The sequence below is a fragment of the Chiroxiphia lanceolata genome, chromosome 18 (assembly GCF_009829145.1).
Source record: "Chiroxiphia lanceolata isolate bChiLan1 chromosome 18, bChiLan1.pri, whole genome shotgun sequence".
NCBI classification, from domain to species: domain Eukaryota; kingdom Metazoa; phylum Chordata; class Aves; order Passeriformes; family Pipridae; genus Chiroxiphia; species Chiroxiphia lanceolata.
The window spans coordinates 7365033-7377983 of record NC_045654.1 but is presented as its reverse complement, the minus strand read 5'-3'; the positions used below and the strand labels follow the sequence as shown (position 1 = coordinate 7377983).

The following is a 12951-nucleotide window of genomic DNA, read 5'->3' as shown; positions in this document are numbered from 1 at the left end:
AAGGGAAATAAATCTGGTTTATTCTGTTTTATTTCATGGAGAGGAGCTGAAACTGGTGATTTCAATTGTACCTGAAACTGGTGATTTAAGCTCAACTCTCGAACTATGGAAACTGGGCAACTATAGCTGAGTTGTGTGGAATGGGGCCCCAAGCCTTGGTGCCAGGGTGTGGTAAATCCTGAACTCTCTGAAGTGGCTAAAATGTTTTTGTTTCCTTTTTTTATTATTAAATAAAACAGTTACTCATTGTAAAGTGTAAATATACTGAGTTATACTGTGGCCTCCCAGGGTTTGCTCACGGACCGAGTGCAGGTGATGCCGCATTCCTGGGGCAGGTGTGGTGTTTGCATATGGGCTGTTTCCAGTCCTTGTATCAGCTCTGGTTAGAGCATTTCTGTCCCAGCTTGCTATCCATGTCCTGTCTGGCTGGACTGGGTAAGAAAATACTGTCAAGTAAGCACAAAAGAATGAAGAGGAAAATATTTGGTAACCAGTGTTACAGTGTTAGCATGGTGTAGTTCTCCGGACTTCTTTTTTTTAAGCTTTTTTTTTTATTTATTTATTGGATTCATCAGAATGAAAAACTCATTTAAAAGAAGGCTGAAAAATGGGAATGTGAAACCTGCAGAGGACAAACGTCCTGCTGTCTTACACAGGACTGCTTACGGAGCAGAAATCAGGAGACACGGCGTGACCTTTTCTCTTAAGTCACTGGTGACAGTGCTGGAGCTGCTGTTCCTCTGTTTCAGCAGGAATTTTGCTTGTGCTTGGCTTTATGTGTGAATTTGGTTTCACTTGGGCTCAAACTTGAGGTCTCAGATCTCATGAATTTGTCTTTGGTGCCGTTGCGTCTGTGGCAAAGGACTGTTGAATACGGACCTTGAGCTCTTTTATCTGATTGGAACGGGGTCCTGGTCGTAGTCCTTGGAACTGCTGGCATTTTACTACAGAACAACTATGGAGTTAGTATGAAGTGTGTAATTCATCATAACCTGACTTATTTACTGCCCTAGGGTGCACTGTAGAGTAGTTACTCGGTGCTGGTACTTCAGCGATGGAGTTTTGAAACAAGGAGCTTGTGAGGGCCGGTGGCCTCCAGCTCCTGTCTCTGCTGGCACTGCTGGCTGCTGGTGGAGAACTTGGCATCGTACAAGGCCAAGAAACCTGTCCAAACTCAAGTCAGGGTTTAGATAATGTGAGTAAACTTCTTCAACTTCAGATCTGGGAACCTGTAGCTGAACTTGCAGAATTTTTTACTTTTCAGTAAGACCTTTCAAATGGAAGTTGATTTTTCTCTCAGACATCTTTATTGAGGCTGTCTTCCACTTTTCATCTCATGTCGTCAGCTCAGTGTCTTCGTTGTAAGAGGAGCAGAGGTACAGCCATTAAACATGATCTCTGATTTAATCAGGGTGGCATCAGTCTCGGTTCTATTATAGGTGTGAGATCTGGTTTCACAGCCAGAACTGTTTTAGATCTCAGGGTTTGTTGCCATACAATTAGACCAGGGCAGTTCTTTGATGCCCTTGGTTCCCCTTACACTGCCAAAAATGTCATGGAAAACCTTAGAGGGGTTTCACATTCCTTGGGAGAAGATTTGGAATTAGAGCAGGAAAGATGAATTCTGAGGCTGCTCAGACTGGAAGTGGTTGATATGTTTTACCTGAGTTGCTCCGATTTGTGCTAAAAATAACATCAAAATGCATTACATAGTGGTTCCTCTTGGTGTACTGGGTGATTGATGAAAATGGTGTTTTCATTCAAACTTGATCTGGCAGAATCAGAGTTATTTGGTTTGGACTCACTTTTTAATATAATTCCAAAATAAAGATGGAAGTGGAGTGGTTTGTTCACTACATGTGTTCCAGATGTGCTGGGAGGGCACTTCCCAGGGTTTTTCTTGCATCTTACAGCCCTTTCCCTGTCACCCTCTCTGCTAGAGGCTGAAATTCCCATCCTATTTTTTGTTAATCTTCCCAGGTGTTCCTTTCTAAACCAGCATAAGCTTGTGAAGGCAGCTTGTTCCTTGGAAAAGCTGGTGAACTATGACTTTTCCCACAGAGTAGGATCCCTCTCTAGTGTGTAGGAGCAGGTGAGTGCCCTGGTTTGAGTTACACGCCTACACAGCACCTCTCTTGCTTTTCAGAGAGCTTTGATCTGCAGTGCCTGCTCTGATTCTACCCAAGGTCTGTCTGTCCTTTGTGGTGAACATCCTTGAACAAACAATGTGTAAAAACAAATTACTACAGGTTGGCACTTTGAATCTGAACTTGGAATAGGTACAGACCCTACAACAAGTAGTTGCTGAATTGTTTTGCCCTAATATTCAACAAAGGCACAATGAATTGTTCTCCAAAATGTTTTTTGGTACTATCAGTGAATGCAATTTTATCTTTAAACTTTATCTTTAAACTCCCAGGGAGCTTTTGGGGTAGGGGGGAAGCAAGTTTGCAGCCAGCGGGCTTTAAAAATGAGTCGTTTGTCTTGTTTGGGGGTGGGGGGAGGAGTGAAGCTGTTTGGTTTAATTAATGAAGATACAAGAGCCAGTGCTGAAACAGTTCCTGCTTTTTCATTCTTAATAACTTCTCTTTGGTTTAACAGGCCATGAACGTAGCTGGCAGATAAATCTGGGCCAGAAACCCATAGTGATGGGCATTTAGTGGCTGCCTTTGTTGCTCTCTCGTTATTTTGACAGGAATAATCACTTAAATGACGTTACTCTGTGATTTCACTTAGACTGGCTGCAAGGAGTTGATTTTTACCATGTTCTTAAAGCATAAGAAAATAACATGAATAGATTTACAGCTGGTATTTTGTGCTCATCCATCTTGCTGCTTTGTTTCTTTTAAAGCTCTGATAACTTTAAGGGGAAAATAAATTGTGTTACAGAAAAACTTCACTGAACACAAGTCTTAGAATCCCAGAATCCCAGGATGGTTTGAATTGGAAGGGACCTTAAAAATTATCCAGTCCCACCCCCTTCCATGGGAAGGGACACGTTCCACTAGACTAGGTTGCTCCAAACCCTATCCAACCTGGCCCTGGACACTTCCAGGGATGGGGCAGCCACAGCTTCTCTGGGCAGCCTGTGCCAGGGCCTCACCACCCTCACAGTCTCCTTGTCCTGGCGGTCCATTTATATTGAAATTCAGTAATATTGTGGTAGTTTCAGGAAACACTCCTGGTGTTTCACAGGAGGGGGGTGACTGTGTGTATTTTGACTGCTGTCTTCTAAAACATCCTCTAAGCTGTGAGAGATGTGTGTTGGAACGAGCAGTGCAGCCTCTAAAGGCTGCATGTTTGTTATTCCCTTGTTGTCAGGAAATCCTATCACTTTCTGTACATCTTTAATTCCAGGCTTTAAGCTAAAGAACAGTTTTTCCCAGGAATGTTTGTTTGAAGTTTAACTCGTATCTTATGTGGAGAGATGTTAACTGTGCAGAAGAGCTGTGAGATGCAGCATTTCTAGTGGGAGGTGTTGATTTCAAGTGTGCAGCTTTTCAAAAAAAAGCAAATATATTCCCTCCTTGGCATCCCAGTATGAAACCGCCTTGTTCTGTTTTGTGTATCCTGCAGTATTGAAGTCGAGGGATCCTGTTCAGTGCTCAGTGCCAGCTTTTATTAGCACTGATGGGAGTTGATATGACCTGGGGAGAGTGTGGATTCCAGTGTCTCAGAGGTGGGACAGCACTGTGCTGCTCAGGCTCTTCCTGACAGAGCCTCCAGCTCCATCCTGCTGCCTTGGGTGTCTTGGGGGTTCATTTCTTATCAGCTTCACTGCCTGAGGCTGAAAAGGAAATTTAATCTGTTGATCTAGGAGGGATTTTAAAGATATTCCCAGCTATTTCTTCTGCTCTGCTCTGGTGTTCTGCGTTCCCACCTCTCAGAGGAAGTGCTGTCATGGCTCACTCAGCCCCAGCAAGGTTTATATTTAGAATTTAGGTCTCGTCTGCTTTTTGCACATCGAGTCAACCTCTGCTCTATCTTCAGCCTTGCACTGAACCACATGACGTGAGCATGGTGAGTGTTCTCAGCGAGGCAGAGCAGCTCTATTTTCAGGGTATAAAAAATTACTAACTCTCAAATGTCTTTGAAATTCTCAATGGAGCGAGGAGGTAACTGCATCACGAGTCACCCCAGGAGCAGGGAGCTGATTCCATTCCATGATGGTAACCAGATCCCTGGCAAAACCAACTTCATTTGCACTAATTCGATGACATTCTTCATTTCAGCTAGAGTCAGTGCCAGGTAGACTTTGAATCTCCCTTTTGTGCTGCGGCCTGTGCCAGGGCCTCACCACCTTCACAGGGAAGAATTTAATCCCAATATCTAATCTAAACCTGCCCTCTGCCAGTTTAAAGCCGTTCCCCTCCATGCCCTTGTCCAAAGTCCCTCTCCAGCTCTCTTCGATTCCCTTTAGGCACTGGAAGCGGCTCTAAGGTCTCCCTGGAGTCTTCTCTTCTCCCAGCTGAACAACCCCAGCTCTCCCAGCCTGTCTCCAGAGCAGAGTGACTCCAGCCCTTGGAGCACCTCTGTGGCCTCCTCTGGACTTGCTCCAGTAGCTCCATGTCCTTGCACTTCCTGGCAGTGATTTCCTGTGACTCCTTTGTCACTGGATGTGCATTGAGTGCTGGTGTGGGGAGGAGTGTCCCCATCAGCTCTGCTCTAACCCATGTGTCATATCGTTTGTGACACAGTTTGGGTGTTTTGATCAAGATGAAGATACTTTTGCTGTAGCATAAGACATGTGCACATTTCCAAGGGATATATGTGAAACACGTGGATTTTGTTTTGTTTCGATTCAGTGCTGAAGCAAAGGGGTTTGGTTCTCAGATCAAGGCTGGCTCCATGTTAGCAAGGCCATGGCCCTGGAGATAATAAGGCTGCTGTGGGAGCAGCTTGGGGCTTTCCAAAGGAGACAGCTGAGCTAACGGTGTCATGGGATAGAGGAACCTCGGGCCTCTTCCCTCCAGGACGCCGGGGTCCCAGCTGGTCACTCTCACTCCTGGCATTTGCTCCCCAGGTTAGGGCTGAAGGAACGTCGGCATGTTCCTGATTTCTGCTGGCATACATCTGCTTTTCTGGGATTTTTGCCGTGCCTTTCCAGGGAGAAGGGGTTGGGATTCAGGCCTGCGCCTCAAACTGGGAAGCAATGAAAAGGTGGAGAATTAAACCAGTCACCCTCTAAAAACAACCCATGTTTCATAAGGGAAACGCTGTCAGCTTTTAGCATCAGGGATGTAATTGGTGGCTGAGTATCATATCCCTGTGGAAGAGGCAGGGAAAACACATATGGAGAGGCAGCCCTGGGTTGCATAGCAACAGGGAGGATGTCGGGGCTGATGGCATTTCTGAGTTGTTTGGCACTGTGGGACTGGTACTACTCCACTGCCCATGGGAGAGGAGAACATCCATTATTTAAAGGATTTTTGAGCAGAGCAGCGTAGCTCCTTAGGATCTAAGAGTGCTAAATATGTCGTGTGAGTGCTTCCAGACACAGGGAGCATGCCTGTGTTTCCCCAGGCATCTGCTTATGCATCCGGCAGTGGCACCAGCTCCAGTTCTCCACAATAAACTGGCTTGTCATCCCCAGCCCAGGAGGCACCAGGACAGTGGGATCATAGAATGGTTTGGGTGGGGAGGGACCTGAAAGCTCATCTCGTTCCACCCCCTGCCATGAGAAGGGACACGTTCCACTAGCCCAGGTTGCTCCAGGCCTCCTCCAACCTGGCCTTGGACACTTCCTGGGATGGGGCAGCCACAGCTTCTCTGGGCACCCTGTGCCAGGGCCTCACCACCCTCACAGGGAAGAATTTCTTCCCAATATCCCATCTAACCCTGCCTTCTGGCAGTGGGAAGCCATTACCCTTTGTCCTGTCACTCCAGGCCCTTGTCCAAAGTCCCTCTCCAGTCTCTTGGAGCCCATTCAGGTACTGAAAGGCTGCACTAAGGTCACCCCAGAGCCTTCTCTTCCCCAGGCTTAACAACCCCACCTTTCCTCACAGCAGAGGTGTTCCCTCCCTCTAATCATCTTCATGGCCTCTGCTGGACTCACTCCAACAGGTTGATGTCCTCCCTTTGCTGGTGACCCCAGAGCTGGACACAGTACAGAGGGATGTTCCTCCTGAGCAGACACCAGGGTTGCTCACTGCTGTCTCCTTACCTGGCCACAGTGTATTGTAATGGAAAGACCTGGAGGTTCTGAGATTGATTAATTCAGTTAATTTTGTCCCTGCTCTTGGACCTGGGACATCATCTCCGATGATGGTGGAGTCCCTTGGTGTGAGGACACTGTGCTGGATGGGGTGTTGGGGCGGGCTGAGGAGTTGTCCCACGTGGCTCTGCCCACTGTGGAGCCGGCACTGGAGGTCTTTAACTTTCCTCATCCGTGAGGTCAGAGAGAAGCTGTTCAATTCCTGGAACTGTTTATCTGTGGCTTCAGCATTGGAGGGTGGGGGCAGAAGGTGCTGCCCCAGCCTGGGACATTCCCTGAGGCATTTACTCCTTTCAGCAACTCATTTAAACCTGGAGTTGGTCCATCTCCTCACCTGATTGCCAGGAACTAACGGGAACGTTGGGAGGGAGCCATGACTTACTCCTTGTGGGCAGCGCTCGTTCGCCGGATAGTGAGTATGGATGGAAATTGTGGGGTGTTGATTCCATGGAGTCAGACTTTCCCCTTACTGTTTTGGCATTTGGGTGCTTCCAAAGAAAAATCTATGGGCTGTGACCCGTAGACCCTCTTGGTGTGGTGGGTTTTTGGTGTTGTTTGGTGTCAGTATGATGTTATGTCCTGATAATTCTGTTAGTAGTCCAAAATGTATGGTTTACCTTCTATTAGTAGTTCTTGGAATAGTTGTAGAATAATTTGGATTATAAAGGGTTATGAAGGTCATGGAGCCCAGCATCCTGGTCAAAGCAGAGACAATTGTGAAATAATAAAATACAATATTAATAGAATACAAAATTAGTAGAATAGATAATATTTTGCCATCCTCCTGGCAGTCTGCAGGGGAACAGTTGTGATGGTTTTCTGGATTTGTAAGGGCTTGTAAGCTGTGCTTAAATGCAGTGTCACTTAAGGGGCAATTTGACCAAATTTGACCAAATCTCTGACTTCTCTGATTAAAAAAAGGAGAGAGAAAAATGAAAAAAAAAAGAAAAAAAGGCACTTTTCAAGAAATAAGCACAGTTTTTTCTCTGAGTTCTGTATTAACAAGGCAGATGGTCAAAACTTCCTTCCATTGTGCAGTTCCTCCTCATATCCAGTCTATGCCAGTGGATTTTAGCTTTGAACATTCGCACTCAAGCTGTGGGCTGTCACTTCCCCTGGCTGATGTCTCGGGCTCCTTTGCAAACAAAGATATTTTTGAAACTGTCTGTGCAGCTTCTGACTCATGAGATCTCTCCAAGCTGGTGTTCCTCCTATGCCAGGTCTTTATTTCACATTAGTGCGGGAGGACTTTTCACAAAAACGTCTCCGCTCACTCAGAGTTACGGGTAATTTTTGGGCCGGTAGAACCAATATTGTGTGTGCATCATTTTCAGGAACTGGAAATTGCAGGAGTAATCAGCCCTGGACTATAGCCAAGCCCAGTTTAATTCCAAGGGAGGACTGAAAAAGGCATAATCATAATGTCTCATTTTAGAAGAAGAACCAGAGGCAAAGCAGGACACAGCTCAGCTGCTTTGTTTTATATGAAAATTAAGTCAATTTTTTCCTGCTCCTAGCATAAGAATTGGGAAGTTAAAAAAAAGATCAAAGCTCAAGGAATTACAGCATTTGAAACTTGGATTGAGCGTGGTATTTATTTGGGGAGATTTTTCTGTCATTATGAATAAGAAAATTCCTAATTTGGGTTTATCTTCTGGCTCTAAAAAGACACTAGACCCCTCTTTTTACTGCCCTTTCCTTTGAAATGTCTGGCTTTACTGTATCCTGAATATTTTGTTTATGGAGGAAATGGCTGTACCTGGCCTGGCTTCATGTGTTGATCGCCTTGAGTTGTTTTGGAGCGTGGTGAAAATGATATAAAAGAGATCTTTGAAAAAAACTCATCATTCTTTACTTGTTAATAATCACCTTCTGGAGAGGATAATTTTTAGGGTTTGTTGTTGCTCAGCACACCCCTCTCCTCCAAACTTCACAGGCTATAAATTGCTTTCCTGCACCGCCCTCCGTGCCCCCGGCCAACACCTCCTCCACAAGCTGGGGAGATCAGCTCCTCTTCCCGCTCCTTATTTCTGTGCTTGGTACCTAAAGGATGGTTATGTTTTCCAGTTAATCATGTAAAGTATGTGTTGAAAGGGACTGTCAGGGAAAGACACTGTCGTCTTGAAATAAGTAGCTTCCTCCGGAAGCAAAACGCAATAGCAATACTGAATATAACAAGGTCTCTGGAATCTAGAGAATTCCAGATCTCTTGGAATTTGGAGGGTTTAATTCCTTATGCTTAGACTTTCTGTTTGTTTCATTGAATTTAATCTCACAGTGTCTTCAGAAGTGGTAATGTTCTTTTTCAGGCTTGTTTTGGGTTTAGCATAGAGAATAACGCTGTCAATTGTGTCGTGTTGGCTGCAAAACGGCATCTCAAAGTTCAAGTATCTATTAACATCAAGTCAAGCGTTGCCTGAAACTGAGGAATATGTGCAGATCAGTTTGTCTGCAGCGTAAGATGTTATTAAGAATTATTGAGCCCTCACACGAGCCACGTATTTGCATCTGCACTTCTTCCCCGTGGCTGCCGAGCCGGCGTTATCAGGGCTGGCCACGCGTCTCCTTCCAGCCACCACTGCCAGATAACACAGCGCTGCGTAAACAAGGCCTCCCCAGCGCAACGGGACAGAAGTTGCTTTTCTGCTGCTCCCATTCTTGTTTCTAAGCTTTTTAGGCTGTTTTCTGGCTAGAAACAACGTGATTGCAGTAAAAGAGTCTATGCCATGCGTGGAGTAACGGGCCTTAGTCATAGCTGGCGGAAAATACCCTGTACAAATTGATTACAAGAACGGGGTAACTTGTAATGTGAGATTGAGATTGGAAAAAAAAAAATTCCTAATGAGTTTCAGGTTGGAAAAAAAAACCCTGAACAAGCGTGGACAGTGGGGGAGAGGAGTGAGAAGAACGACTGGCATTTGTTAGTGCCTTTCCTAGAAGTGCATCCACCTGCCAAGGGTGCTGTGGTGGCTACCAGGTGAGAGCAGAAGGCTGAGCCCAGGGGTGTTAGTGGAGTCCCTGGAGCAAATCACAGGATCGGGAAGTTACAGAGGGAATTTGTGGAAGCGAAAACCCTAGCCAAGCAGGAAGAAATGCCGTGTGGTTTCTAGGGAGTACCAGACTATTTCTCTTGTTGGAAGCAGCATGTGCCTGGCTTGTGGTTGGAATCTTGTACCTGGCATGGACTGGGAAATGTGAGAACTCAATTTGTCTCTGGGTGTACATGTATTTATTTATCTGTCTATCTATCTATATATATATATATGATGATCTATATATATATATATATATATATTGGACTCGATGATCTTAGAAGTCTTTTCCAACCTTAACAACCTTATGATTCTGTAAACTGTTAGAATCATTGCCAGTGAATCCTGGGGCTGCAGGAACATCTGGAATGAAAAGCAGGAAACATCTGTTCTGTGTAACTCCCAAACTGAGCCCCAGTTTTGCTTGAGTATCACAAACTGGGAATTTAACTTTGTCCGGTCATGGTGTATGGTGGTAGTTGGAGTAAATGGTGGAACCTTTTGTGGTTTGTTTCTCTCTGCATTGGCAGCAGCAGAGAGTATGATGGGGCTGCAGAGTTGCTGCGACCCCTGGGAAATAAGAACTGGTTATGAGAGGTGGAGGTGTTGAGGGACTTCTTCAGCAGCCAAGTATCAGCATTGGTGAATTATCCTTAATGTTTTTGTAGTCTTAAGGCAGCGTTCTTTAGGTGTATAAAGTGAAGAAAACATGCATCTCTTTTTTTCTCAAAAATATGAATGAATTCTCTATATTAAATATGGGATTTCTTAATATTATTGCTACTTTGTGTGTGCTGCCTGAACATAACTAGATGTGTTGGTAGTTTCCACAAATATGTTCTGCTAGGTGGGTCTGAGGTAGAGGGGTTTACAAAGAGAGAAAAATCCTTGGATTTTCCCAAGGGCAGGTGGAAAAACCATGTAATCTGCTGTCAGATAAAATCTTGATAAGCGAAACTGATTTGGAGCTGAAAGCCATGTTTGTATTTGTTCAGGGTAATGAAGGTGAAAGGGACCAACAGTTAATTATGTGTTCACATAGTGTAGGATTTCAGGACTCAAACCTCAGTGTGTAACTCAGCACAACTGCAAAGCAAAGGTGCAGCAGGGCTTTATTGACATTGCTCTGCTGCAAATTTGGGGTGCCAGCACTGACCCACTTCTCTCCCCAGAAAGGGAAGGGCCTGGGATCCACTCTTTCCTGCCTATGAAAGCAGAAGATCCATGAAATAAAAACACTCAGGAAGTGAGAGGTCAGAGTAGAACAGAGCAAATCCAGCATGGTCTGTCCTTTGCTGGGTTTGAATGTTGCCTCAGCACACATCAGTTTGTCAAGGGCTTTCTGTGTTATTTATTTATAGGGGCCCTGTGCTTATTTATTTATTTATTCATTTTATTTTGAATGTCTTCCAAAGAAAGCTGGGAAAAAAATTGATCCTTTTATTAAACCCGGGAAAAGAGCAGTAGAGTTGATGTTTGCCTTGTGTGCTTGCGAGATGAAATGCCATTCCCAGCAGAATTCCTTGTGCTTGCCTAGGTGCTTTGAGAAATTCTGTGCAATGAGATAAGAGCAATATTAAAGCAGCTTGGAGTTACAGAAACCAGGGAGTCACTTCCAGCCTCTAGAATCCATTATTTGCCCAGGAAAACAATGCTTATTGTATAGAGAATGTCATTCTGAGTTCACAGCTGTCTTCCAAGTGTGTTTATTCCCGGTTTTACGTTAACCAAGTCTAACTAGCAGATTCAAACCCACTGTTGCCAATAAAACCTGTTAATCTCTCAGCCAACTGACGAAACGTTTCGTTGCAGGACCAGCTGAGGCAGTGCTTCTCCAGGCAGGCGCCAGGAGCGAAGGACACGGACACGTTGGTGCAGGAGCCCGACAGCCAGTACGGCACCTGGAACGAGCAGCGGCACAGCGGGGACAGGTGAGGGGGACATGGCCCTCTGCAGGCCTGAGGCTTCTCTTAGCTCAGGAGTGAGAGGAAGTCATAGAATCCCAGAATGGCCTGGGTTGAAAGGACCTTAAAGCTCATCTCATTCCAATTCTCTGCTATGAGACACCTTCCACTAGATCACGTTGGTCCAAGCCCTGTCCAGCCTGGCCTTGGACACTTTTATGTGTTTTATTTGTTTATAAATCTGTTTCTCTCCCACTGGCATTGCCTTAACAGCCATGCTACCAGGTAGGCTGAATGGCAAAATCCCTCTGGAGCAGGGCTCTGGGTGCTGGGTGTGGTGACATGGGATGCACCTCTCCATGTGCTCTGATACACCTTGAGGGACTGTGGCCACTTCCAGACTCTGAAGTGTTTCATTGTGGTGAAGTGGAGGATGAAATGGAATATCAGTCGAGTGAAAGATTGTATTGCTGATGCTTTTCTCGTCTTAAAATGATGTAATGAAATAAACCTAGAGCAGCAGAGTGTGAGGTTTTTTTTATAGTTTACACCATTTGTGTAAATTATGGCTTGATCTACCCTGAGCCTGTGTCCTGTCTGCTCAGTGGAGTATGAAAATAGCATTTTACATGGTTTTTAATGCTATACTTGTTGAGATCTTATAGCTGACAATAATGTCAGTTGTTTGGTGTGTTCTGCAGTTGAGAACTGTGTGTTATAAATATTTTATTGCTTATGAAATCAGGGTAGTTTTCAGCTTGAGGTTCAATGAGCTGAGTGACGTGCCAACAGTGACAGCCAGGCTGCTGTAAAATTAACTCTGATTTCAGGATGGTACAGACATTTTCTGAGATCAGTTTCCTAACAAAGGTAATTATCTCAGCTCCGAAGCAGACAGCATTGGAGAGTGATTTCAATCCATCCATCCTGGTATGAACAGCTCCACCTAAACATTCCAGTGCACTGAAGGGTTGAATTCAATCCCCATGTGCGGCAATTTTGCTTCCACTTTAAGGAATGTTTGGGTTTTGCTTTTTTTTCAGTGTAATGATGACAGTGTAGAGACTTCTCAGCATTTTGCCACCCCATTGCTCTGCTTTGGCTTGACTTATGGCTCATTGTGGGGGAATTACTCATGTATTAATCAGGCACTCGGAGAGGAATGAGATTAATGTACTTTTAAATAATGGAAATCTTCCTGGAATGTATTGCAAGTGCATTTTGTCTGCAGTGTATTTTTTATGAAGCAGGCAGCCCCTGCCAGGACCGGTGAGATGTTCTCCCCATCCCACCACGGGTGCTCTGAGCAGGGCTCTGCCTTTGTTGCCTCCTCCTGGCCTCAGCTCGGGGGCAGGAACTTGCAGGAGACGTTGATAATTCAGCTTTCCTGTTTGGCCTGGCTCACTTCCCTCAGAGTTTATCCCTTCCCAGCTGCGCACCCGTAGTATTGTGTCTCGCACGCACCCGCCCTGACAGCGGGGACCCAACGGTGTCACCACCCTGCTGTGCCTGTGCTGTGCTGGGGGAACCTCTAGGTTTGGGCATTTCCCGGTGTTTGAGCCACGGAGTGATCATTTTAGGAGTGTTTCATTAATGCACCTGTGAATGAACTCATCTTCATGGAGTCACAGAGTCATTAAGGTTGGAAAAGACCTCCAAGGTCATTGAGTCCAACCTTTGCCCAAATCCCACTGTGCCCACATAACCATATGGCCAAGTGCCACTCTGCTTGGTTCTTGAACACTTCCAGAGACAGTGTATAGACACCTGTATTAGATGGGAACCTGCAGCTACAGAATAC

General features: G+C 45.3%; 1 protein-coding gene across 4 annotated transcripts in view; it reads left to right on the top strand.

The window, feature by feature from the left end:
• The window catches only part of KIAA1671 (KIAA1671 ortholog), a 71188-nt gene that overhangs the window by 50262 nt on the left and 7975 nt on the right, over positions 1-12951 (top strand). For all 4 annotated transcript variants that reach the window (XM_032706040.1, XM_032706041.1, XM_032706042.1 and 1 more), the window contains one exon: positions 11059-11177. In XM_032706040.1, the coding sequence (XP_032561931.1) occupies positions 11059-11177 (119 nt within the window). The remainder of the gene's footprint in view (positions 1-11058; positions 11178-12951) is intronic.